Source organism: Athene noctua, chromosome 10 (genome assembly GCF_965140245.1).
Source record: "Athene noctua chromosome 10, bAthNoc1.hap1.1, whole genome shotgun sequence".
Lineage (NCBI taxonomy): Eukaryota > Metazoa > Chordata > Aves > Strigiformes > Strigidae > Athene > Athene noctua.
In genome coordinates, this window is record NC_134046.1 from 17,313,942 (window position 1) to 17,340,972 (window position 27,031).

The 27,031-nt window shown below is 54.8% G+C and overlaps 1 protein-coding gene across 2 annotated transcripts; it reads left to right on the forward strand.

Annotated features, from left to right (window-relative positions):
• Positions 1-136: 136 nt before the first annotated feature.
• On the forward strand, positions 137-25,796 carry TWF2 (twinfilin actin binding protein 2). 2 transcript variants are annotated; one of them, XM_074913814.1, is made up of 12 exons: positions 137-202; positions 6,417-6,867; positions 10,934-11,011; positions 15,270-15,448; positions 16,978-17,073; positions 17,900-18,004; positions 21,825-21,857; positions 21,983-22,015; positions 23,283-23,408; positions 23,498-23,648; positions 24,077-24,198; positions 24,378-25,796. In XM_074913814.1, exons 2-12 carry the CDS (start codon positions 6,768-6,770, stop codon positions 24,543-24,545), a joined length of 1,191 nt encoding a protein of 396 aa, XP_074769915.1. In that variant the 5' UTR covers positions 137-202; positions 6,417-6,767; the 3' UTR covers positions 24,546-25,796. The 2 variants fall into 2 exon arrangements, with proteins under 2 accessions (XP_074769915.1, XP_074769916.1); XM_074913815.1 differs by lacking the exons at positions 21,825-21,857; positions 21,983-22,015.
• The last annotated feature ends 1,235 nt before the right edge of the window (positions 25,797-27,031 follow it).

Consider the following 27,031-nt stretch of genomic DNA (forward strand, 5'->3'; position numbering starts at 1 on the left):
GGGCGCCGCGGGGCGGGGCCGGGCCGGTGGCTCCTCCCGGGGGGCGGCGGCCCCGGTGGCTCCTCCCCGGGGCGGGGGCGCCGGGCCGCGCTCCCGGCCCCGGAAGCGGGCGGTGCTGCCGGCCGAGCCGTTTCCTGCCCGGGACGCGGCGGAGCCGGAGCGGAGCGGAGCGGAGCCATGACTCACCAGACCGGCATCCACGGTAAGCGGCGCCCGCCGAGCCGCCGGTCCCCTCCCGCGGGGCGCCTGCCGCCGCCGCCGGGCTGGGCGGGGGCCCGGCCCCCACCCCCCCCGGGCTGCGCTGCTCCTCTGCACCCCCCGCGGGAGGCACCCGGCGGGGACGCGCCCTCAGCCATCCCCCGGCCCCGCCGCGGCAGCGATAAGATGAAGCTTCTTGCAGGAGCCGGCAGGTTTTCCTGCAAGTGGCTGCCGGGAGGGGGGAGGCTGGGAGGGGCACCGAGCCGGGCTTAGCATCTGGGTGCTCGTAGGAGGCGAAGGAGGGGGTCTGGCTCCGGGGATGCTGCCGGTGAGGGGGCTCTCCTGCATCCTTTGTCTGGGCCGACGGTAATAAACGGCTGTGACCCCGCTCGAAACGCCTTCTGCTGCTGCAGCACCTTCACCCGCGCAGCTCTGCTTCGCCGCAGCCCCGCGTCGGCCCCGGCCACATCCCCCGCCCCGCGGCGCTGCTCGGCCCCCAGCGCTGCCCCTCCTTCCGGGGGGGCTGCAGAGACCCCCAGTAAATTCCTGCCTGACCGGTGCCGTTGTGTTTGGGGGGAAGCTCCCCGCTTTCTCCGCTCGCTCCCTACAGGACCCGGACAGCACCCTGAGACGGCAGCTTTTGCGTTTATGGCAGTATTTGGTGCGGGACCGTGTGTCCTCACGGTATTTCCCTCCTGCTCCCCCCCCCCCCCTGCCAACTCAATTAACAATATTAATCGGGAGTAGAGGTATTGCATAATTTATGTAACCCGATCAATATGCGAGCAGGGAGGTGAGAGCAGCCGCCCCTGACGCCCTGCTCCGTGCTGGGCAGCTGCGGATCCGGCACGGCTGCGTGCCCCGGGAGGGGAGCTGGGACACTGGCCTCACAGCTCCCTTCCCCACAGCCAGCACCTTTGTGCAAGAATATTGAATTCGTGGCTGCTGTTCCGTCATGGCATGAGCATCCTTGTTCCTTGAGTGCATGGTTGAGAGCATCCTTCCCCATCAGATGCTCCTGGAAGAGCCAGAGCTGAGAAGCAGTTAGCCATGGTGCTTAAATGTTTCTCCTGCTTTGCCTGGGAGCACTAGTAGCTGACAATATTTGGGTTCAGATTTGTTGCTTCTGGAACCCTTAAGTTCAGGCTCTAGTTAAATGTTTCCTCTGCTGTAAAAAAAAATTAAAAAGAAATCAGCAGGATGGACCCCAGTGCCCATCTGAACTCTCGGTGTGCCAGCCCTGCTCTGCAGAGTTCTCCGGTGGGGTTTGGTGCAGGCAAGGCCTCTTGCGCTGCCTGTGCCCCAAGAGGCAGCTGCCTGTTGCTCGCCGCCATGCCCGTCTGCTCCTCTGCCTGATGCCGTCCTGCCTGGCACCCCCGCGCCTGCCGGGGGGGATGCGCTGCCTTGGCGAAGCCAGTGAGCTGCTCTCTGGGAGCACTGACCTTCACCGACCTTGGTTGCCCACCGCTTGGCAAACCCTGCTGGGACCAGCACAGAGAGTCACTGCCAGTTATTGTTGCCCGTGGGATGTAACCTGCTCCGTCAGCAGCGCTCTGCTGGAAAGGGGAAGGGACTTAGACTTCCCCCGAGGAGCTGCAGCTGGTGCAGGGCGGGGATAGACCCAACGGCTCTGCCCAGGCAGCAGATCCCCAACCTCCATGTGATTTTGAAAAATAACTTGTGTTGGGTGGTCTCCCTCTCGCAGCATCTTGGACGTCTCCGGGTGGCTGAGCTCTCTGGGTTCTCTCCATGCCCTGCTGCACAGTCCCTCTTCCGGAAAGCGGCTATTTCCTCCGAACGTAAAACTGCCCTTCCAGCACCTGCGATGCTGAACTGGGGCGCTCTGGGCTGTAAGGGAACCACCCTAGGGTGGGGTTTGGGGTATTTCAGTCCTCCCCACCTTGGGACAGTGATCAAATTAATTCCTTCCCTTGGCTGAGAGTAGATTCGATATCAGATGAGGAACAGCAATCCCACTTCTACTTTCATTCCCTCAGCTGAGGTGCTGAGGTCTGTTCCTGATCGAGGAGGAGGGATTTTCTGCATCTTCCTGGTTTCTAGGGCCTCCTTATTTTTGTGTGCACACATTGCCGTGTGGTTTTTTGTTCACATTTCTTCCCCGTTTGCAGGAAGGCATCTGCTCCTGCTGGAGTTACGTTCAGACCCGCTGGTTAGCTTAGGAGAGCTTGCAGACAAGCTGGAGAGAGATTTTGGTTGACACTGTGCTGGATCAGTGTGAGAGCAGGGTGACATGGTGATGGAGGATTCCCCAGAGCAGCCCCCCACTGCTATGCTACAGAGTAATCCTGGCTTTTGGGGAGAAGCAGACAGTCCTCGTGGAGGGGGAGCAATGGCAGTGAAGAGCCACAGGTTCAGGGTATTTAATCAGGGCTGAGCCTTTCATGCAGAGGCAAGAGGCTAATTATTGGTTTTTTTAGTTATCTGTGGCAGCTCCCTTGAAGGTGCTGGTGAGAAAACTGGGCTGCCATGGAGACTGCCAGGCTGGGGAGACGGTTGGAAGCCGATGAGGATTGCTGTGGGCTTCTTGGGGCAGGAAACCTGCTTTTTAACTACAGCTAGGAGTGTTTGTCAAGTATTTTTGCAGTCCCTGTTCTGCTCTGAGTGGCATTAGATGGGGACAGCATTTGCTATTCAAGTTTAAAAGCCAGGCCTGGCCACTGTGCCTTTGGAAGGTGATGCTGAATCAGGGCTCTGATGCTGGTGGGAGGTCACCCAGTCACCTCTAAGTGCTCTGTTGTGACCTCTGGTTAGAGAGAAAAAGTCTCTTATAAGGGGATTTGTCTTTATCTAGAAAGTAATCAAATGCATGTTATTTTTTCACTCAAAAAAAAAATAATTGGTGCTGGCTTTCTGGGGGAGGTGGCAAGATGTGAGCATAAGGACCTTTGCTCCCGTCCATGGCTGAGCCTCCACTTTGCCCTAGGACTGGATCTTGCACTGGGAAGGTATCTGGTAGGAATACCTTCAGGAGAAGCATAACCGTGATGCACGCAGAGAGGAATGATGTCAGATGGCAAAAAAGGAGAAGAAAGGGGGGACTCAGGAGCTGCTGGGTCTGCAAAGGTCTCCTTTGAAACCAGCCAGCTTCCTGGCTCTTCAGTGAGAAGAAAGCCAGAGAAGAAAGAAGGAGCTTGTCTCGGTATCCCACTTCCTCAGCCCCTCTCCTCTCGCCATGCTAGGAGGCAGTTCTGGCTCCTGAGGTGCCTGGCCTTCTGAATTTGAAGGTGGCTTCGTGTCTGGGATGCCAGGGGTAACCCCCTAAGCAGGAACATGTCACACTGTGCCATCAGCCAAGGAGGAGGGATGGCTGGTCCATGGGGGACAGGGGCCACTGGGCTGCTGCAAGGATGGCTTTGAGGAGCCGGTCCCCACTTGTGATATCTTCTCTGGGGCCAGCACCCAACTCAGGTTGAGGCCCGCTTGGGGTGATGGTCCATGTCCCAGTGAGCAACGTGTCAGGATGAGCTGAGCAGCAGCGTGGCTGGAAGACCAGACAAACACCCTGAGATGTCAAACCCCTTGAAGTTACCCACCTAAAGTGGTGGGGTAGAGAAAATCTGTCAGAAAGTGTGCATCGAGAGGCTGTAAATTCAGGATTGCTGCCCTGTCCCACCTGACACCCAAACCAGTACTCCCAGTGATGGCTTTACTGGGCAGAGGAGAGGAGCAGTAACCAGCAACTTCTTCAGGCAAAGCAGTACAGTGCACGCAGGCACCACCACTTTGCTCCGGGATGCTGCATCGCTGGCTGGATCCAAGCAGTACTGCCCCCAGGGTGGGCTCTGCCTACCCGGGAGCGAGGGAAAGGCCAAATCACTGAACTGAGGTGCCAAAGCTGAGAAGAGATGGGTCCTGGGCACACACATGGAAAATCCGGTGTTGTGAAGCAAATGACTGGTGTCAGGATTTGCAATACAGACCAGGAATTATGTGAAATCCTGCAGGATACAGCCCAGCCCCACAGAAAATTGGGAGAAAAGCTTTGCTTATGTCCTGTCTTGCTAAGATATTTTTACTCTGCTTCTTTCTGTTTTCTTCTGACATCTGTAGCTTTTTCCCAGAGAAAAGATTCCCTTCAAGGACATTTTTTTTTTCCCATTGTAGTAAATAAAATCCTCTTAGCGCTTAAACTGACCAGCCACATCCGTCAGTGAAAAAGCTCTCTGCAGCAAGAGGGATGAGCAGGCGCTGTGTACACTGGGACAGGCTGAAAAGGATGAATTTCAGCAGCAGCAACAGCTATTTTGTGCCTGTTGCAGTTGTGCCCTTTCCTGGATGCCCAAGCAGGAGCTGGGCAGAGCTGCCTGTGCAGGGAAGGTGTAGGTGGTGCAGGTGTAATTGTCTTTTATCCATCAGCACCTCGGCTACTGTCTGGCCAAGCATCCCTGGACAAGTTTTGCCCAGGTTTGTGGCTGGATTTTTGGCTGAGTTTCCTTGTTGCATCCCAGACACGCTGTGCCCCGACCAGTGAAAGGGAAGCAGCTGCTTGGAGTCGCATCGACTTGAAGATTATGTCCAGGGAATGAAAGATTGATGGCCGGAGGCTCCGGTTTCCCGTCGGGAGGGCAAGGTGACTCGTTGTATTGAGAGAGGCATCTGTTTCAGGGAGCATGTATTATTGATCTGGGAGCTGGGCGCTGTCATCGGGATGGGGGGTGATTGGGAAGGGTCGCATAAGCAAAAACCTGTTGCACCCCCGACAAGTGACTGAGAGGGTGGAGGAGAGAAAAGTGCAGGGGAGGCAGTGTGGCTGTCGCCTCCATCCCCATCCCCGTGGTGGTTCCTTGAGGGGTGCGCAGGCGGCTCCGTTGGCACCCTGGCATCCCCAGGGAGAGACCAGCCCGTTGCTGTGACTACGGCTGTCATCACTGCGTGGTGCCTCTGTCTCCCTCCAGCCTCATTACAGCCTGGCTCCGCTCAGATAAGCTAATTGGGGCTGTAAACATCAAGAAAAGTCTTGACTTTGGGAATGGCTTTTGTGGTGGGGTGGTACCCCCAAGCTCTATCTCGCAGCATTTTCAGGCAAGCGTGATGCTTCAAGCCCAGCACTGAAATCTCCTGGGGACCGATCCAAAGGGCCTCATCCCAGGGCAGGGCAGCTGCCTGCTCTAGTGGCAAACAGTGTGTCCGTTCAGTAGGTGCAAGGATCTGGCCACCCTGCTGGTCTCCGAGGCATGGGGTCTTCAGGCTTTGGTCTGCGCCTGCTGGGTGCTTCTGAGAGCGGAGGCACCACCATGCCTTCCCACCATGAGCTCCTCTTCTCCTCTGGCAGCTTGCCACCTGAAGGCCACTGCCTGCCAAACCATCATCGCCCTGCCACACTGCAAGCTGCCCAGCCTGGGTGTCCTGGTGCCAGCAGCCCTCTGTCCCAAATGGGTGGCAGGTGCTGCTGGGCAGGGAGGTTTTGTGGTACTGGGGGACCTGGGACACGCTGTCAGCAGACTGATAAATGCAGGTGGCTCATGAATAGGGGACAACTCATCTGCAGCCTGTGAACAGATGGGAGAGGGAGGTGCTGCACGACTCAGTGGCTGGAGGTGATTTTTGGGCTGTCATGCATGGAAGGGTGGCTGAACAGGCATGGGTGCTTGTGCTCACCATGTCTGCCAAGAGGGCTGATGGCAGGACTGCCTTGTAGAAAGGCCAGAAGGTTCCTCAAGATGCCACTGAGCTCATCCTGCCTCAAAGCAGCAACATCCTGGGAAGGATTCTGTAGGCTTTTGGGGGCAGGAATGGAGGCATGGTGTCCTTCCCAGAGTCTGGTCACCTTCATAGTGAGGTTTCCTAAATGCCAAGGTGGGACCTGATGTTTCTGGCTGGAAAACCAGTACAAGTCGTTCATCATTTTTCCTCTCTCCTCTGGACCAACCAGCCCTGGTTTCTTTGGTTGCTCCTGCATGCTGTGTCTTCTGGCATAGGTGCTGTCCGTCCTGTGCCTTGCTCCTTGCATGATGCTGAGCCTGGACATGCTGGTTTTGCTGTGCCTGCAGCCTTGTCAGCACCAGATAACATGATCATGCTCTTGTTCATGCCTTCATGAATGACTGCTGACAGCAACATGAAGCAATTAAACTGATCTTGGCTTGCAACCCTCCTCTCTTCTCTGGAGTTGCTGGACCCTGCATTGGTGTTGCTGGTCCTTCTAGTTATGGTACTTTGCTTCCTGCTGAGTTTCATCCTATTTCTTTTTTTCCCAGCCCATTTCTCCAGTCTCCTGAGAGAACGGTGAATTCTCCAGAATGCTCTTGCATCTCCTCTAGCTTCCCACCTTACAGCTGCAGGAAGCACTATTGCAGTTGTCAGAAGTGTTCATGGAAATGTGGACTAAACCTGGACCCACCACAGGTCCCCAGGAGACCTTGCTTGATCCACCCTCTGATACCTCCCGGAGTGAGTTATCCATGCAGTTCTGTGCCTGTGCCATAGAGTTTCACCACCATCGTGTTTCCCAAGATGGCTTCTGACACTTGGAGACACTTAGAAAGCTGAGCTGAGACCCCTGAAGCCCACAGGTCTGTGGCTCTGTGGGAGGAAGCTAGGTTGATCTCATGCAACTTGGTCTCAGTAGATCCCCACTGGCTGTAGCCCAGCTTGGGTTTGTTTCTGGACTATTTGTTCCAGGATTTTCCAGGAACCCATGCCTCAAGGGTGAGTTGGATGTGCAGGTTTCCCCTCCAGTCTTCTGCCCCATCGCTTCTCCCTTGCTCTGCTTTTTGTGGTTTCCCCACACGTGGGTTTTTCAGCCCTTGGGTTGGGTCCTGGAGTCTTCCTGGCAAGGAGATGCCTCAGGGCAGAGGTATCGCTCACCTCCATCTACAGGGTAAGGTCTCCTCCTTGCCTTTCTTCCAGAGCTGGCTGTGGACTTTTGTATTAATATTTCAGGCACGTGAGCCATCTTGTCAAGTCTTCTGTGCCAATTAAATTGTAATCATGCTGTAACGAAGCAGTTGCTGAGCTTGTGCTGAAAACCTTCGCTAGCTTATTCCTCTCCCTCCTCTCTGTCTCTTGGCTCTGCATCATGAGAGACAGAAGGGAACATTGAAGACACCCTGGTGATTTTTTTATTTAAATGAAAATTGGTTTGTTTTGTTTTTAATTTCAGCAGAATTAAAGCTTGGAAGCCTGCTCTGAGTTTTTTGAAGCCTTAGCCACTGTCTTCTCTGGAAAGCATCTCCTTCCTTGGCAGACCTTGTGGTATTTCCCATCGTGTGCTCGGCTTCTCTGGCAGCATCTGTGCTTTTCCCAATCCCTTTAAACCTCTCTGTACCTACACAGGTCGCAGCACTTGGCTGTCACTTGTCGGTCACTAAACTATTAATCATCCCAGCTGTCAATTCAGTACTTCTGGACACTGTTATAATTTCCCGGTGGCTGGGGGGTTGCATTTGCCCAGATTTTCCTGATTTTTTCCAGGTCCCCATGTGCCCTTGGGCTCTGGGAAGGATGGGGTCAGGCCAGAGGGATTTGCAAACTGGTTAGCACTGCAGAGCTTTCCTCTTCCTCCCCTGGAGCTGATGCTATAGAAACATCCAAGACCGATGTTACTCTCTCCTAATTTGGCAGTGCAATAGGAATTGGTGATGCATAATGCTTATTAGGAGCTTTTGTCTCCTGCATGAGGGTTCCTGGGTGTATAAATGTCTCTTTTTCTCCTCCTCTTCCGCCTTGTGTGTTTGCAGTAACCACAGATGCTGCCGGAAGGAAGCAGTCACTCTCAGCAGGGAAAGGAGCTAAAAATATCAGAGCATCCTTGGGTTGGAATGGAGGGAGCAGGCTGAGCTCCCAGCTCGCGCTGGGAGAGGGTGAAAGTCTGCGCTGGGAACTGGAAGAGCCATGTGCCTCCATGCTGATGGAGGGGGAAGAGGTTTTCTCATGGTAGGATTATGCCAGCAAACCTCTGTGTGTCCCCTAAAATGCCATTAAGGACTAATGTGCCTTTGCTGGGGTGTCTCTGTGCCTGTTCCCGTGGGGTCCTGCTAGGGTGGCATCTCTGGGTTTGTATGGAAGCACTGCTGTTTGCAGGGTGCCATCCTGGGAGCTCTTTCTGTGCCTCTTCTCTCCAGGGGAGGGGAAGCCACCAGGACCTCTGATCAGGACAGGCTTTGAGCTGGTGGAACAGATGCATCTCAGATGTATCACTTGGAGGCGACAGTCAGGAGTTCCCTGGGGGCTCCCCAGGACATGTCTGTCCACCTCTCTGCCTGCATTATCATTGTCGTTTGTGCGTGGGGACAAATCCACGCTCACTCCTTCTCCCTCAGGGCTGGGGGAGCTGCGGGCAGTGCCCCAGCCCAGGGTCTGCCTCCAGGGAAGAGGGCACCGGCATGTAGCAGTTGGTGGCCCCACCATGTCCCTTGGGCAGGTCATGGGTAACATCGAGGCTCCTCCTGTGGCAATGCTGGGGGCTGCACCGAAGGGTGGCACCCACTGCCAGTGGGACTGAAGCAGAATGGATGTGGCCATTGGTGCCTGGGAATGACTTGTCCACCGCACCTTTCGGCTGATATAGGGGTGGCTTTCTTTGCAAAGTGGCTTGACCATGGATGCTCTCAGGCTGCAGAGCCCAAAACAGGGCTCCTCCCTGCTGCGGGCTGCTCCAGCACAGTGATCAGCAATGGACAGGTGTATGACAAGGCACCAGGAGGGCTGGGCTGCTGACAGTGACTCTGAGCATAGATCCTGGTGTGGACTAAGGGGTTTCTGCCGGGGTCTCTAGTGTTTATAACACCAGTTTCTTTAGTATTTCTAACAAGTGCAGTGCTGCTTACAACTTTGTACTCACAGGACCCCCTTGGCTGTGCAGCTGCATCCAGGAAGGGGCTCAGGCGTGTAATCAAAGAGGCTTTCTGGGAGATCCAGGCTGGGAGATGCTGGGCACTCCCTGCACTGGGAGATACTCCTCCTCATGGGGCTTGGCCCCTCCAGGCCACATCTCTTGGGCATTGCCTTTGCACATAGCATGTCCTGGGTGGGACCGTGTCACAGTTTGAGCCCAAAGGGCAACTGAGCACCACACAGCCACAGGGTAACTCAGCACCAAGCAGCCACTTGCTCACTCCTTCCCCCTCAGGAATGGGGAGGAGAAAATACAACAAAAGGCTCGGGAATCAAGATAAGGACAGGGAGGGATGACTCACCCATTATGGTCATGGGCAGAAGACAGACTTGTTTGGGGAAGACAAAGAACATCAATTTAATTTAAACACCATCATCACCATTTAATCAGAGTAGGACAGTGAGAAATGCAACCACATCTTAAAAACACCTTCCCCCCACTCCTCCCTTCTTCCTGGTCTCAGCTTTGCTCCTGATTTTTCTCCCTTCTCCCTGCCAGCAGTGCAGGGGGGCAGGGGATGGGGGTTGTGGTCAGTTCATCACCTGCTGTTTCTGCCACTTCTTTCTCAGGGAGAGGACTCCTCACACTCTTCCCCTGCTCTAGCGTAGGGTCCCTCCCATGGGAGACAGTCTTCCATGAATTTCCTCTGACATGAGTCCTTCCCACGGGCTGCAGCTCTTCATGAACTGCTCTGGTGTGGGTCCCTTCTGTGTGTTGCAATCCTCCCAGTTGCAAACTACACCAGTGTGGCTTCCCCCAGAGTCCCGGCTGTCTTCGGGTGCAGCCGCCTGCTCTGGCGTGGGGCCCTCCCTGGGCTGCAGGTGGGGATCTGCTCCCCCGGTGACCCCCACGGGCTGCCGGGGGACGGGCTGCCGGGGGACAGCCTGCCCGCTCACCATGGGCCGCTCTGGCCGAGAGGTGTTTGTAGAGGTGTCCTCCTTGCAACTCCAACTTCTTAAATTTGTTATCACAGAGACACAGCCACTGTCTCTATTGCTTGGCCTTGGCCAGAAGTGGGTCTGACGTGGAGCCAGGGGAGCTTTGAGAAGCTTCTCACAGGAGGCAGCTCTGTAGCTGTCTTTCCCTGCTACCAAAACCCTGACACACAAACCCAACACAGACGAGGAGCTCTGTGCTGGTGATGCTTTCAAGGTGGGCATGTTAAGCCTCCAACGCTAGCTGCAGGCTGCCCCTTCAACATCTGCTGCCTGCTGTTGCCTCCTGGTAGGATGTTAAAGACCGGTTGCTGGTGCCTGGTGCTCAGGGAGTGTGAATGTGGAGGAAGGTGTCTCCCCGAAGTGCTTCCCAGAAGTCTTGTGCAACCAAAGCCCTGCTGGCTCTGAAGCAAAACCTTGGCGCTGTTGCCTTTCCCTTCTGCAGGGGCTCAGCTTCAACCCAGTGCCTCCAGTTTGGAGCCATGCTGGTCCCCAGCTGCCTCAGGAGCAACATCCCTGCCACGGTGTGTCACAAGCCCAAGACGTCACAGCCTGTTAGGACATCTTCCAGCCACCCCCAGATGCAATGCTGCTCTGTAAAGCGAATAAACTTGTCATTTGAGCTCTCCCCGCCTGCACCGGCCAAGCCGTCGTCTAAATTTGGGTGATTATGTTCACCAAGGCCAAGTATCAAGTTCTCTGGATCACATGCGCTCCCAGCTGCTATTTAACTCTGACGCCTCAGGGAGACGCAGCACTTCACTCCCAGCTGTTTGGGTTTTGTATTATTATTTTTATTATCTTTTTTTGGCACCAGTGATTTTATTTTTTTGATTTTTAAATTTCTGCCCTGCCAAGTTGCTTCGCTCCCTGGCCAGTTGCTGAGCAGCCCAGTGCCTTCTTTGACTGTTAAATCTGATCACAATGTTTCTGGTTCTTTCAGCCACCACAGAATTAAGGGACTTCTTTGCCAAAGCCCGAAATGGTTCAGTTCGGCTCATCAAGGTCATCATTGAGGATGGTAAGTCTGGTTTTCATGTGCTTTGATTTATGCCATGTTGGTTCTCTGTTTTGCCTCTCCTCCTTTCCTCTTTGCCACTGTGGTGTCAGCTCGTGTTTTTGGAAACCCCAAGAAAAATCTTACTGGGGCTCCCTGGCATGCAGCAGCCTGGAGCTGAAATATAACCCCAAAATTTGGTGCTGGTGAGCACTGAGGTGGCTCGGAGGGGGGAGCAGCAACTTTACCAGCAGACCAATATGGCAGTATGGGTGTCTGGGATCAGTGCTGTGCTCTGGGTGGCTTTTCCTGCCACTGTGTTGGGTTTTGTTATGGGGAGCGCCATGAGAAGCTGCTGCGGGTGCCGTGGCACCTTGGTCAGGGACAATGCGCAGCATCTTCCTCCTTAGACGTGGCATCCCACGCCAGGCAAGGAGATGCTCGGGGCAGGGGTGGGCAGAGGGTTACTCCTCCATACAGGGCTTGGCACAGGGCCCCAACTGTATCCTGCAAGGCATGCTGTGCTCTGAAATCCAGCCTGTCCCAGCACCTGCTTCTGGGCATGGGGCTGCCCCTAGCCCAGTTTGAAGGCTGGTACCAACCTGCCTGCATTTGCCCCATGGAAAGGTGCCTTTAAGTGGCCTCTACATCTATCACACAAATGACCAGAGCAATGCACTGATTGAATGTCCCAGCGGGGAGCCTCCGTGGTGTAGGTTTTCCATCACCTCAGCCTCATACAATTGCATATGAATGACTTGTTTCTCACAGCAACAGGGACGTTAATGCCCTGCCAAGCTGCCATCACCACCTTCCTTGGGTGGGCCACCAGGACCATGCTGCAAACACCATGGTGGATGTGGTTGTAAGGAGCCCATGGTAGCTTTTGGAGGGGCTGTGAAGACCCATTTGGAAGAGCAGCGTGACGCGTGGGACACATTGGCAGGGCCACTGCAAGGTTCATTGGTGTTGGCTTTGTCCTCAGCAAGATCTGCCTGTGTTGGGATATGGTATCTGCATTCTTTCTTCAGAGTATCTTTGACAACAATGTTGTTCTCTTGGCTTCTTTATCTTTTAAAAAATGGGAATCAGTTTTGTGTTAGGATAAGTCATGGATGTCCCTAAGCCTGGACTTAGGGTGCTAGAGCTTGTGCCACTGGCTTTGGATTGTGGTTGGTGACACCAGCAAGGAAGACTTTTTACCATCAATAGAAACCACATCCCATCATTTCTACTCGGGCTGAATGGGATGTATTTATCTGTCTGATGTGTTGGTGGCATCAGCTGCTTCATGGACTAACCTCACTTGGCAGTGCTTTGTGCTTCCCAGTCCAGCTCTCCCACCCTGCTGGCTCCTTTCCCCTGGCCTGGACCAGCCATGGCAGTGGGCAGCTCTGGAAGAGCTTGAGCGTCTGCAGAAGCCTCTGAGATGCATCAGAGCCTGAGGCTCCCATGGGGAGGCAGGTGGAAGGAGGAGAGCCAGGAGCATCTCTGAGCTGAAGGGCTTGGTCTGCTGGGGACAAGGTGGTGGTGGCCGCACCAGCCTGGCTCAGGGACCTCCTGTCTGTCCTCCCATGTGACTTGTCTCAAGTTGCTCAGTCCTCTGGGCCACTGCTCTTTTCTGTAACACAGGGGGCATCAGCCTGCTGCTACCCGTCAGAGAAGGACCCTCAGGCAGTAATGAGCAGCCAGACAGATGTCATAGCTGGACAGATGGACTCGAGCACACTGATCTTGGAAGGGATGTGTCCCAAGCCAGCTGGGGAGCCAGCTGCCCTGCCTACACAGCGGGGTGGAAGAGGAGCCTCCAGCCCTGCTCAGTGGCTTGCAGAGAACCTTCTGCCCTAAGGCCATTAGTCTTGGGACATGTTGGAGCAGGCAACTGCGGGTGGAAGGAGGGGAAGGTGTTGCAAGGAGCCTTATGGCAGATGCTCCGTGTCCAGGCATCCCCAGGAGAGCAGCTATGGCTGAGCAATCTTTTGGGAGCTCTTTGAGCTGATGTTACCTTTAGGGGCTGGCCAGGAGAAGCCATGGTTGGATGAAGGGGTGTGCTGGAGGAGCAGGCTGTGTATTGAGGCTCAGCAGTGCTTTCCTGGCATGAGAAATACTTGTGGTCCAACGTGGTGATGCTCTACTTGCTGTCAGCAGGTTTCTGGACAAGGTTGGCTTTGTGGTCCTCCCCACTGGGTGCGTTTCTTTGCACATAGGTGATGTGCACTGAGCATTGCAGGCTCCCGGCCTCTGCGCTGTCCTGCTGCGGCGCCTGCCAGAGCTGCAGGCAGGGCTGCCTTCTACGGGCATTTTGGAGCAAGGCAGCCTGCCTGCAGCTGAGTGCTGGGGGCACCTCGAAGGCCAGAAATGCTCCCAGCCACCCTTTTTCCAGCAGCAGCGCCCTACAGAAATGGAGCCTGAAATAGCCAGTGCTGACGATGATGCTTTGTCAAAAGGCAGCTGCTCTGGATTTCCCTTTCCCAATGCTTCCCGAGGAGGAAAATTTGACCCTGAATGGGTTGAACTGAACTACAGATTGCCTGATGGGAGGCAGGGGAATAAGCAGAGAGGCAGAAACTGCTCCTCCGGTCCAGGGGAAAGCTGGAGGCTGCTGACTCACAGCAGCACGGGATCCGGCTTGGGCGCAGCCCGGGAATAGCCTGGAATGATTCAGCACTGATTGATTGCCTCGTGCGTGAGGTGTCAGGATATTTGGCAGATGGAGGCACCCGTGAGCTGCCAGTGGGTTTGGCTGGGTGAAATTCCTTTCAGTCTCTTTGGGATCCCAGGTCTTTGCAGTACACAAATCCATTTGCAGGGCTTTATTTTTATTTTAGGGGTAGATTGAGGGTTTTATGCTTCTCTTTCTCAAAACAGGTAGTTTTGCTGAAGGTAAAGTATTTTCAGCACCCTTTTTGTCTGCTGTCCTTGTTACTGTACCAGTAGCATGTGCCTCTTCTGCACAAATAACAGTATCATGTGCCCCTTGTGCACAAATAACAATGCATCCAGCAAATGCCATGGCAGGGCAGCACAGGGCAGGGGAGGGCTACGCTGCTGTCAGTGGGGGAATGCCCTGCTTGGATGGAAAGGGTGGGTGAGAGTAACTCATCTCAAACCCTTTATTCCTTAACTATTTTCCTTAAAAGCTTTCCTGCCATGAGCTTCAGAGTTGCTGAGCTGGATGGGAAGAAGAGGGTTGGAAAAGGAACCAAAGGCAAGGGGCTTCCTGGCTCCTGACGGGCAGCGGGGCTGTGGGCAGAGGTCCAGGCAGGGCACGTGCAGGCTGAGCATCCCCTCGAGTGCCATCTGTCCACAGCCCCAAATTATTTTGCTTTGGCACCTCCGGATTTTCCTGCATCTCGTTCTGTGTCCTGACATCTCCTCCCAGACCTTTCTGCATCTAAAATGGAATAAAAATACAGGTTGTTTTCCAGCAACCTACAATGATTGTCTCTCAATGTTGCTTTTCCATCTGGCCATCCCAAAGCTTGGTTTGACCCTCACAGGGTGGTGTTTCATGTTCATATAATGCCTGCACCTTTAAATCTCAGCTGCCTGCTCATGGGGCTCCCAGCCCCACTGCTGCTTGCATAGTAGCTGAAAAAAAGACCCTCCAGATACTCGAGTGCAACCAAGTGTGTGAAATATGTAGATCTCTTCCAGAGGCTGGCAGCATGGTCCCCCCTCAGGCTGGGGTCTCTGGGACATCTTCAGTCCCTGCAGGCATGGGCTTCTGGTATTCCCTCTGAATTTGACTCCTCTGAGATTATGGGAGATCCAGTGAGAGCAACTTGGGCTCACTGTGCTATGGGACCTTTATTTTTCTCAGTGCCCCAAATCTAGGTTGATTCCTTGTGTTCCTGCTAAGGTTTTTTAGTGCCCCTAGAGCTTGTCCAGGGTGGGATGGAGGAGGTCTCATGTTCCCCTGTGAGCAGTGAGGGTTGGTTAGGGTATACACAGCTGGAGGGAGAAGAGTGGAAGGAGGCTACAGATGGTCACCAGTGAGGTGACCACAGGAGTGGAGGAGATGGTTGGACAGGAGGCAGCAGGATGCTGGCAGGAAACCAGCCCCTCCATGGTGGTTGCAGCCCCGATGGCATCCCACGGTGCAGTGGCCACTGGGAGTGTACACTCCTGCACGTGGTTGGAGATCTTAATTTGTCTTTCCGCAGGATGGAACCGCTGTCACTGCTGAAGCTGTGGCAAGCCCTTAGCCGAGCTGCTTCACAGTCCTGCAAGGTGAGCTAAGCCTTGCCTTCACCTAACGCCACCTTTTCTGTCTTTCCAGAACAGCTCGTACTGGGAGCCCACAAAGAGCTGTCCCGACGCTGGGATGCCGACTATGATGCCTTCGTGCTGCCGTTGCTGGATGAGCAGCAGCCGTGCTACGTGCTGTACCGCCTGGACAGCCAGAACGCCCAGGGCTACGAGTGGCTCTTCATCTCCTGGTCCCCCGACAGCTCCCCGGTGAGCACCCGCCGGGCTGCGGGGGGTGGTGATGGAGGGTGGAGGTGATGCAGGCCAGGCTGACTTGGCGCTGGGGCTGAGGAGGATCATTCACACTCTCCACTGCTGTGCCTGGGTTAAGAAGTGGAGACTGCTTTGGGAATGGGAGAATTTTTTAAGATATAGTAAGATACAATGGGACTGTGTCTCTGTCCTCTTTGCAGCGCTGTGAGGAGGAGGAGGAAGGTCTGGGGTGTAGGGAGGGGAGCAGTACGGACCATGGGGATGGAGATGTCCCACCATGGCTCTGGCCAAAAGCGTCACTGGGAAGAGCTAGTGCTGGCACCAGCATGCCTGGCCCTGCATCCAGCCCGGCCCTGCTCCACCCGAGGGCTGATGCAGAGCAGCTGCTGACCATCTAGCTCTCCAAGCTGTGTGTGGCCAGGCCAGCACCGGCACCTGCTGGGCTGGCTGGGGGGGTTGGAGGCGGCATCGGAGTGCAGGCGCAAAAGGGCTGGTTGAGAGGAGATGGCTTCGGAGGATTTCAGTGGTACAGCTTGGAAAATGTCACTGTGCTGAACACACCTCTGTAACAGGCTTTCAGCGGGACCAAGATTCACGGCTGTGTTAACATATGTGCTTGTCACATGCATACATATATATATGATATATACTTTATATAATCTATATGTTGTTTAGATTTGCTGCCATGTTAATATGTGCACTTGTCATATAAAAAAAATTGTTATATATAATAACAGCATTGTTAATATTGCTATATATGAAATATATACATTATATATGATAATATTGTTGTATATAACTGTTTTATATATAATATATAATAAATACGTATTTTTCATATATGTAACAACATATATAACAAATGTATGTTGTTATTATATCATTATATATATTATAGCACACACATATAAAAAAGGCCCTCTGCAGTTTGAGGTATCTAACAAATATGTATTACTATATATACACACATATATATATACACAAACATATATATACAATTATAATAATATAATATAGGTATTTTTAATATATATATATCTTAAAAAAAATGTGGAAGGCCTTACTGCAAGGGTGGGGCACCGAGGAGCGTTTCCAAAAGCTTTTGCAGAAGAATGATGCAAAAGAAGTGCCAAAAGTCCCTTCTAGGCAACTCCAGCGATATTTGCACCTCCTCTTACCTAGGGGGGTTAGAAATGGCACGCTGGAGCTCAGGAATGGGAAAGCAAAGCACAGAATAAGCCAGCAGATCACGGGCAGTGCTTGGCAAGGCTGTGCTGAGCATGGGTGGTCATGGAAATAGTGCTGATGGGTTTTGCTTGTTGCTCCGGGCCTGGAGATGCTGTGATTAGAAATCAGCCTGGATAGAAACCAGGTGCTTGCTCCAAGGGAGGGCTGAGGTTTGCAGAGCCGGTGGTGGGATGGTGACTGCGAGCATCAGGCACCTCTTGCATGGCGGTGCTGCTTTCGGGTCCCGCCGCGCAGGATGCTCCTCTCTGACAGCGCTGGCTGCCTCCCTCCTCGTGCAGGTCCGGCTGAAGATGCTGTATGCCGCCACCAGAGCCACGGTGAAGAAGGAGTTTGGCGGGGGGCACATAAAGGATGAGATGTTTGGAACGGTGAAGGTATGGTGGTGGTTTCTGGGCAGCCTTTTGGGTTCAACCCTGGAGCCTAACCTGGGCTCAGCACCAAAGCTGAGCGGGATGGGGGATGCTGGTGTTTGCAGAGGACAGCACGGAGATTTGTCCTCCGTGCAGCTTGAGACTCCCCAGTGGCCGCTGCCACTTTCTCATGCCTGCACAGCTGTAGTCAGTCTGTGCCGGAGACAGTGGAAGAGGTGGGAGAAAGGCTCAGAAGACATCCAGAGCTTTACTCTGAGCTGGAGAAGAAGCGCCAGGCGGTGGCAGTGTCGCTCCAGCGGCGAGAGCTGCTGCCCTGCCGGGGTCAGCCGGCTGCCTTGGCAGGAGGTTTCTCCTCTTCCGTGGGCTTTTCCATGGGCAGAGGGAGCTGCACAGCCAGGACCTCCCGGGCATCAGACCCTTGCCGGGGCTTCTGGTGCCGATGGGAGCCAGGGAGCATTCCTGGCAGCTGCTCTCCTGCTCCAGTGCCACTCTCTGCTGCTCTTGGGCCATGGTCTCTGCCTTTCCCTCTTGCTTTGGTGCTCATGAGCTCTGTTAATTGGGCAGAGGAGCTGCACTGCTGTGGCCATGGTGTCCGGGAAGGGGCAGGGTGGTCTGAACAGGCACAGGCAGTCAACAGGCACTGTTTAAAATCGAGTGTGGGATTTGCACAGAGGCATCCAAGCGTGCTGCTCAGGTTGATCCTCCTGGAAAGGAGAGATCCTGATACCCGCTGGGTTGCTCAGACACAGCCTGAAGGCTGGGGGTGCATCCAGCCTTGCAGCAATAACCATCCCTGACACTTCCCTCGTCCCTGTCCCTCTGTCTGCAGGAGGATGTGTCCCTGAGCGGGTACCAAAAGCACGTGTCCTCCTGCTCCGCCCCGGCCCCGCTGACTGCAGCCGAGCAGGAGCTCCAGCAGATCCGCATCAACGAGGTGGGTGTCCACCAGCTGGGGAGAAGGAGCCCGAGACCCTCGGGGTACACGGAGATGTGAGATGATGGGGTGTGTTTGCTGCTAGAGGTGTGGGAGTGAGCATCCCAGTATCCAGCTGAAAGGGATGGCTCATTTTTACTGCACTCTCTTGTACGTCTGCAGTTTAACCCATTCTTGCCCTTGCTGAGTTGGACCAAGCATCCTCACGGTCGAATTGGTGGTGTAAAGAGGAACTTAACAGACTTTTTTTTTTCTTCCCTTGCTAGGACATGAGCTCAGAGCTCCATTTTACTTGCTGTAATTGGCAGGCAGAAGATGGTTTGAGGCTGAAAACAGGCAGCAGTCTCTAACCTCTAGGTATCGGGGCAAAGCCAGAGCTGTGTCTGAGTTTGCCAGGGAAGCAGGAAGAACTCAGGCTTATCTTTGGGCTGCAGCAGCCTCCTTTCCCATACTCTTCCTCTGTGGCTATAAATATGAGGGATGTTGTCTGAAGAAATACGTATCTTAGCCTAAATTTGGGGGCTGATGTGCTGGAAGAAGATGTGGAAGTGGTGCAGGGTAGGATTGGGGGTAGACAAGGCTGTAATGCCATCATCTCCCAACCAGTATTTCACAGTACTCATGCCAACCTCTGCGGTGCTGTGAAATGCCGAGGCAGGGGAGGGGATCAGCTTGCTGGCTGGGCAGACCACCTGGAAGCAGGACTTTGTTGGGGTGGGAGGATTTCACTTGGATACTGTGAAAAACCTTCATCTCTAGAGGAGCATCCCTCTCTCTTCTGCCTATGCTGGGGCTGTGGAGCTTGTGGTTGGGTCAGGACATGCCTGGGAGATGTGAAGCCAATCAGCCTGATGACATTAATTAATGAGAAAGATGAGGCAGGAGGTTTCCACCTGCCAAAGCAGGTCTGGGGGTGACAGAGTTGGGGGGTGTTTGGGAGATGCCACCACGGGATGGTCTCCACTACAGGGGTCTCCCGCACAGTTATCCCAGCTCCCAGCCTGGAGGGGCTGGGCAGGGTTTGTGCTGGAGGATCCAAGGTGATGCCTGCACTTGGATAAGAGAGAGATGCTGATGGGGACTCTGTGGCTTGTTTGGCACCTTTGGGCATTGTGCCTTGCCTTGGCTGGCCAGTGCTACGGGATGAAGTAGTTTGGGGGGGAGGTTTGGGCTGTGTCTGGTAGGATCAATGTGACCCAGGTAAGTGGTGCTCATGGTGCTTGTTTTCCAGGTGATCTGCCATGCTCTGTTTCCCACCCTTGCCTTTCTGAGACACAGCTCCCGGGGAAGGTGCTGCTGCTGTTTGATTGGGTTGCAGGTTATTTTGAAGTATGCTGTCCCCTGTGTCAGCCTGAGCTATGGGGAGTGGTCACCAGAATTTAGAAAGAGAGGAAAATGGATATATTTTTGCCTGTGGACTTAAAGGTGGAAAGCAGCTAAGCACTGGGTGCACTGAAGATTCTTTGTGTTGGTTCAGGGACTGCCCCCACTCGGTCCTGGGCACGGAGCAGGAGGTGGTGGGAGCTACAGTGTGGGTGCTGGGTGCCATGCTCACCTCCCTGGGGTGGGGAAACTTGTGACAATCAGTAAATGCAGCTTTGAGTGAATTTCTGGAGCCATGCAAAGCAGAGGGCTTTGATCAAGAGGAGCTGTTTGGGAGCAGCTCTCAACCTGTAGCACCCTGCCCAGCACAGCAATGCCTCCAGCCTTGCTTGTTGCCTACAGGCTTACAGGGTCGTTGCACCCGTGTGCACATTGTGCACAGGCTGTGGGGGCCTCGCACATGCATGTACATTCATTTGGGGGGGCAGATCCAGCGCGTGGGAGCGAGCAATCAGGGCTGGCAGTGACCTGGGAAGCAGCCCCTGGGCAAGTCCCGACCTCAGTGCTTCTGCATGTCTGTCCATGCCCCTGCTAGCTGTTCAGAACCCCGTGTGTCTCCCTGGGTTCAACCAATTCATTAGGATTTTGGAAATAACACGAGGAACACTGTTTCTTGAAAAGCCACCAGCTTGTAAGTGCTTTGCTGTGCCCCTTGCCTGGAGCTGCTGCTGGTGGTGCAGCTGTCCTCTCCTCTGATGCCATTGATGCACAACCCTCTGGGATGCCAACCTGATTTGCAGTCTTCATTCCCAAAGGTGTCTGCATTTCTGGGCTGTCGGAAGCTCCCTGGGACCCTCCTCAACCACCAGAGGAGAGCAGAGAAGGGATGGGAGGGGAAGGGCAGCCGCAAAGCAGGAGGGGGGAGGCGATGGCTGCATGGCAGCAGCTTCAGGGCAGGCACAGTGGCCTTTTACACGGAAGTAGGAAGTACTCAGGTTTGCACATGCCCTGGGAGGATGCCCAGCCTTTTAGGCTCTGTGAGCCAAGCTTCCCCTGTGGTTTGAGGATTACATGGACAGAGGCAATGTCTTGAGCTACCCTCCTTGACAGCTGGGTGGGAGCTTGCAAAAATTTGCTATTTGCCATTAAAAATATATATTTAAATAGCTGGAAATGCATCACCGGCTTTACTGAGCTGGAAATTGTCAGCAGACTGTGGGCTAAGAAATGGCTTTGAGTTTGGCATTGAGCTTCCTTAACACCCACGAGTGGGAAGTCTTTTTAGAAGCATCACAGGCTCAGAAACACAGAGGGGAGCCAGGCATATCGCGTCGATGGGGCTTCAGGGGAGAGGAAGGCAGCTTTGGACCTGGGGGATGAGGCAGAAGGATTAAGAGGAATTAAAGGTGGCTGTGCCTTTGCAGAGTATAAGGGGTGCCATTTGTACCTGCCCACAGTTGGTGGGTGGATAAAGTGGAGGTGTTACCAGAACCACTCGCCCGCAAAAGTTTTCACTGTAAGACAGAGAAATGCTTGTCAGCACCATGCCAGCAGTGAGGAAAGGGGGGGCGGGGGGGGGGGGAAACTAACCTAAAGAAAAGGAGATAATACAACCCCCCAGTGAAGTCTGCTGCTGGCAGGGCTGGGGCTGAGGGAATGGGATGTGGCACATACTCAACCATCCCATGCACAGCTCCGGGGCTGTGCCCTGGTGGGTGTTCTAGTGAGGCAGTTTTTAATGTTTTTTAAAAAGGAAGGAGTAGACAATCCAGAGGTATGTGGGGGAGTTGACGTTGCTAGGACAACTTTCCACCTCTTGGGATTTTTGGACTTCAGCATGCTTCATGTCGCAGCTTGAGGTCCCTCCGGTCCTGCTATAACCCTCCCAGCCTTCTTGCATTTACAGGGGAGAAAGATGAGGATCTGGAGGTGTTGGCAGTGGTAATGTCCTCGTGCTGCACCTCTGCAGAGTAGGACCAGGAGAGCTTGTGTGCATCCTCTGAATCCCTGCGCGCTTGCCCTCGGGCCCTTGCTGGTGCCACGTCACCCTGGGGGATGGTAGGACAGCAGAGCTTGGAGGTCAGTCGGACCTCTTGCCCACCAGACAACCTTTGAGCAATTATTTCCTGAGAGCTGAGCATTCACACCCTGTTCACTCCAGGATGCTTGGCATAGACAGATGCTTGGGCATTTTTTTCCCCCAAAAAAAATTAGTATATGCTATTTGGTGGAGGATAGCCAAAATCTATTGCTGCAACTGCTGGAACTCCTACAGATCCTTTTTTGGAGCTGTAAATCCTCCAGACCCTGGGCTGGGGCCACCTTGGCTGGGGAGCTGTTAGGAGATGGGGCAGGGATGGGCTCTGTGCAGGGATGTCGGCCAAGATGCTGTGTGTGGGGCTGCCAGGGCTCAGGGCTGGGGCTCTCCCGCCTGCTCCTTCCCAGCGCTGATGACTCCCATGTCATTTTTTGCTGCACTCCCTGCCCGTGCCACCAGGACCTGCCTTCCCTGGCCTCCAGCAGAGAGATGGTACGCCTCCATCCTCCCGGCATGTCCTGTGTGTCCCCCACCCCTTCTCGTTTCACACGAGACCCCTCCCTCTGTCCCTGCGCGGGCTGCCATTGACGGTGTGTCTCCTCTCCCCACGCCCGCAGGATTCCTGTTCCCAGGACTCGAGCACCGAGATGGTAGGCTGCTCTTGCCTGCTTGATGCCCGGTTTTTCCTTCTCCCGGTGCTGTTTTTCTGCATGCTGTGCTCCGGGCACCCGGGTTCATCATCTCCCCGGGGTGTGGGTACTGCACAGGGCTGCTGTAACGAAGGGCAGCCTCGTAACAAGATCTGCTTTGGCACTGCCAAGCTGGTTTTGAGATGTGAGCTAAAACTCTCGCGTTTCTTTTGGCATGCCTTGTTTTTTCTTCCTTTTCTCTATCAGGGGAGGGAAAAGAAGAAGAGTAAAAATAAAAAGGTTGGACTGTCTTTACCCAAAATCCCCCAAACCAATCCCAAAGTAAAGGACCCACGCTCGCTGCAAAGCACCTGGGTTAGCGTTGCTGGACTGTTTACCTGGGGTGGGGGTCTTGAGGTGGGATGGGCTCCTCCGCCATCAGGGTGATGCCGTCTCCCTGTATTCTGTGGCAGATGGTGGGGGGCTGTTGCTGCTGCCCATCGCTGGTAGAGTACCCCGGCCCCGAGGAGGTATGCCGCGCCGGCCGCGTCCTGCCCCCCCTTCCCCACTGCCGGCCCACAGGACCCTCCAGTCCTGGTCAGGGATCCTCCATTGTGGCTGGATGGAGGCACCTGGGGCGATGTGATGTCTGCGGTCTCTTTCTCTTCCCTGTTTGAAGTGGGCTTTGGTCTCCTGGACTAAGGGGTTTGCTTGGGGTACAGGCAGCAGCCTCTGCCTTGCAGGGCTTGTGGGGAAACAGCAGCCGAGATCTTTCTGAGCTGTGGATCTCCAATTCCCCAGCTCCAGCATCGGAGGGAATGCCTGTCTGCTGCAGTTAAATCCACTGAGGAGGGGCTTGCCCTCCCCGCCGGTGGGGACCCATGCAGCTGAATGCTGTGATTTTTTAGGGCTCCCCCCATCACCTGCAGGTTGAGGTCAGAGATGATTGGAGATGGACACGTGCCAGTGTTGGTCACAGCATTCCTGCCAGGGACTTGCTGGGAAACATCAGTTTTGTGCTGGTCTTTGCTGGGAGTGAAGTAGGGGGGCATGGGGGTGCATGGCTGGGGCCGGGTGATCCCCCGGCGTGGCAGTGCGGTGACAAGCATCGCTGCCCCAAGCCTGGCTGACTTCTGGTGGTTTAATGCCATGGCCCTTGTGAGCCGGGTGTCAGGTGGCTCCTTGGATAAGAAGCCTTTTGCTGTGGCACTGGCCGGTTTTCCTTTCTCTCCCTTCCTCACCCTTTGCTGGTCTCTACCCTGACGCTCGGTGTGGTCTCCATCCCCAGGTGAAGACGGAGATCAGTGTGGAGAGCAAGCACCAGACCCTGCAGGGCCTGGCCTTCCCCCTGCAGTTAGATGCTCAGCAAGCCATCCAGGCGCTCAAGCAGAAGAAAATCAACTACATCCAGCTGGTAGGTCCCTCACACAGCTCCCCACACCCTGCTGCCTCTTGCTGTTGCCTCTCATTCTTGTCTGCTCCCCCATCCCCTCTGTCCATCAGAAGCTGGATCTGGAGCGGGAGACCATTGACCTGGTGCACACGAGCCCCACAGAGATTGCTGACCTGCCCAAGAGGATCCCCCAGGACTCGGCTCGTTATCATTTCTTCCTGTACAAGCACTCGCACGAGGGAGACTACCTGGAGTCAGTTGGTGGGTGCCCCGGCACTGGAACTGCCTGATTAGAGCCTGTGCTGGTGCCCACGCTCCCTGGACCATTGCTCATGTGGGGAACGGGTGGGGATGGGGTTGGCAGGGCAGGGGATCTTGAGCTGGATCCCACTTGCTGTCCTCCCGTGGTGGGTGCTGGCAAGTCCTTTGGTGGCGAGGGAAGCTGCTGTGGTGCAGCACAGGGCTCTCTGGGTGCTGCCATGGTGGATTTGCACAGCCATTGTGTTGCAGGTGTACCAGAGCCAGGGGAGATTTGGGGAGGGGTGTTGGATGGGATGGCTCACCTTCTGTCGCTGCATAGACTGGGACTCTCACAGCTGCAAAAGCTGTGACCAGGGTGGGATGCAGCTGCCCAGAGCTCCCTGGCCATGAGTCTGGGCAGTGCCACAAGCCCTGCTCTCTCCTTGCAGTCTTTATCTACTCCATGCCTGGGTACAAATGCAGCATCAAGGAGCGCATGCTCTACTCCAGCTGCAAGAGCCGGTTGCTGGACACCGTGGAGCAGGAGTTTTGCCTGGAGATAGCCAAGAAGGTGAGTAGGAGCCCACCCAGAGGTGATGGAGCAGAGACCCGTGCTGGGCATCTGCAAGGGACTGTGCCACAGCCTTGGTCCAGCCCCACTGGTGGGCTCAGGAGGGAGTTGGGTGGCCATAAGGTGGGTGTCAAGACCCCAGGGAGCTGCTAATCCCCGCTTGCCACTCCTGGGTGCAGATCGAGATCGACGACGGAGCCGAGCTGACAGCGGAGTTCCTCTATGAGGAGGTGCACCCCAAGCAGCATGCCTTCAAGCAGGCCTTCGCCAAGCCCAAGGGGCCTGTGGGGAAGCGGGGACAGAAGCGGCTGATCAAGGGGCCGGGCGAGAACGGCGAGGACAGTTAGATCCCACAGGACTGGGCGGTGAATGGACAGCATCCCTGCGGCGCTTCCCGGCTTCCTCTCCGCTGACCTGGGGATCTTTCCCTCCATCTTAGCCTTTTTTTTCCCTCCCCTTCTTTTTTCCTATTTCATTCCTTTTTTTAAACATCAGGATGGTTTGTTGCACCTGGGGGCAGAGCAATGGGGAGGGTTCAGGGCTGTCAGTGTTTCTTTTCCTCACATCCCTGTGCAAGCCCTGGGGCTGCCAGCGGAGGACAGGAACAGCAGGGCCGTGTCCCCCAGCTTTGCTCCTGTCCCCCCCGGGGTCACAGCCGCTGCTCTCTGTGGCCTCTGGGTGACTGAAGGACACGCTTGCCCGCAAGCTGCTCTATGCAAAAGGAAGGGATGGTGTTGGGGATTCCTGTTTGAAAAGACAAAATGCTTCTTTCCCTGCTTCCCTCAGCCCCCAGATTTTGCTCCCCTGTCCTGCTCTCAGTGTGCATGGCCCCTCTGCCCCAGGCCTGGAGTGATCCTGCACCTCCTCAGGGTGCGGGCAGGACCCCTCCCCGTGGGGTGGGCTTTGCTAGCAGGAGTTTGTCCCTGGGGGAAGCCAGCCAGTGTGAGGTGGAAGGTGTGTGTGTGTCCCCCACCCTGAGCTCAGCCTGGCCCTGGAGAAAGGTGACTCTGCCTTTGGGTGATGTTTGCATCCCCTTTTTGAACCCCTCCAATAAGGCTTTTCCCCTCTGAGGGAGCTGCTACAGCCCTGATACGGCTCGATCCCTGTTTACGATGGGAGCCAGGGTGATCCTGAGCCCTGGTTGTACCTCCCCTCCATGTGCCCCAGCCCCCACCATCACTCATCTGCTGGCTCTCTGGTCTGGGGCAGCCTCATGTCTTAAAAATCACATGGGCTACCCCAAAATCCTTGTGTGGGGAAGCATGACAGCCCCTGTGTGCCTCCCCCAGGTCCGTCCCCAGCCAGCAAGGGCCATTATTGACTCCAAGGGCCAAGCTCTTGGCCCTGTGATTAAGGCCTCATGGGGGGTTTGGGGGGAGAGTACTTTGCTGCTGGGTACCAGCGAGGGCTCGAGAGCCGCCACGGGGAAGATGGAGAGGGGGTGGGTGAAACCTGCCCTCTGCTTTCCTGCTGCGGTGGTGAACTGGTGAACGTGTCGATGTTGCCTTGACCTCGGCAGAGCGGATGGTGGAGGGGATGGAAGCTGGGGGGAGCAGAGCATACTGTACTGAACGCTGTATTTTCTAAAGAATAAAGTATTTTTAAAACAGTCTTATGTTCTTTAGAGGTCCCCTGGGTTCCCCAGCTTTGGGCATTTAGTAGCCACAGGCACTGCTATCTGGGAGCCAGCAACCATCGAAGCCCTCACCACCCAAAGGACAGTTACACTTTAATCCAGGGCTCTGGGACAACCCTTTCATGCCCAGCAGAGGTTTTAGCAGTGCCTGGAGCTAGATCCAACTGTGGGGAGGCAGCATCGCTGCTCAGCCCAGCTTTCCTTTTTTTTAAGGGTTGGTGATGATTTTCCAAGGCTGTGACACCTTGGCCCGGGACTGTATTTTTCTCAGCTGGGGTGCATTCCTGCGTGGCAATAGGGAGGGAAAGCTGGAGGATGCTGAGCCAAGAGAAAATTGGGGAAGGCAATGGGGTCTGCCCACATCCCAGCCTCCATCCACCCCACTCATCCAGGGCAAGGCAGAGATTCCCAGGCTCCTGAGAGGGGAGCCAGACCCCTTATCTCCCTCGGTGGTGAGGGGGGTGAGCTGCCATGCCAGAGCTCTTCAGCATCCAGAAAAAGACCAATACCCAAAATCTAACTCCAGCAGGGCTGCAGAGTCTGAATTTTCCAACAATAGGTTCTGATGGAGAAGCAGGGAAGAATGTCCCAGCTTGTGACATAGCCACCAAAAGCCACTACCTCCCTGCTCTTGCCCAGAGGAACTCAGCTGCAGTTTGGACGTAACCTATTTTTTTTCATTTATTATGGTGTCCTGAGCAGGTTTCCCAGCAGAAAGGCCCCCTGCATTCTGTGCCAGCACAGCCTGGGCCCCGAGCAAGATCTTGCCATGAGCCTGGTGGCATTTGCACCAGGTCAGTGCTGCACTGTGCCTCAGTTTTACTTACTGTGCCCAGGGAAAGCTGGCTGTAAAACATTAAAAAAAAGTTTAGTGCAAAAAAGAACCAATCCCAAATGAGTTTCCCTTTGGCATGGAGGAAAGAAGACACTGCTATGCACAGAGCAGCCTTAGCTCAGGAGAGCTCCCCCACATATAAATACTAATAAACCTGGGCTGACACCACCAGAGTCATTTTGACAAGCTCATTCACCCTTCTCCTTCAGATCCTGCTCCCCTTCTGTGCTCGGTAATTTTTAAACTTGCCAGAATATTGAGGAGTGAGGCGTGTCCCTCACATCCCCCTGCCAGCACAGCCATCCCCAGCTGAAAGACCCCCTGCCAAAGGATGTGGCTGTGGAGGGGGTGGCTGGGACTCA

Coding starts and splice junctions, on each gene's coding strand:
- TWF2 (XM_074913814.1), top strand. CDS start 6,768: ATGCAACTTGGTCTCAGTAGATCCCCACTGGCTGTAGCCCAGCTTGGG. Junction 6,868..10,933: donor CAGGAACCCATGCCTCAAGG/GTGAGTTGGATG, acceptor TGGTTCTTTCAG/CCACCACAGAATTAAGGGAC. Junction 18,005..21,824: donor AGCAGATCCGCATCAACGAG/GTGGGTGTCCAC, acceptor CCGTGCCACCAG/GACCTGCCTTCCCTGGCCTC.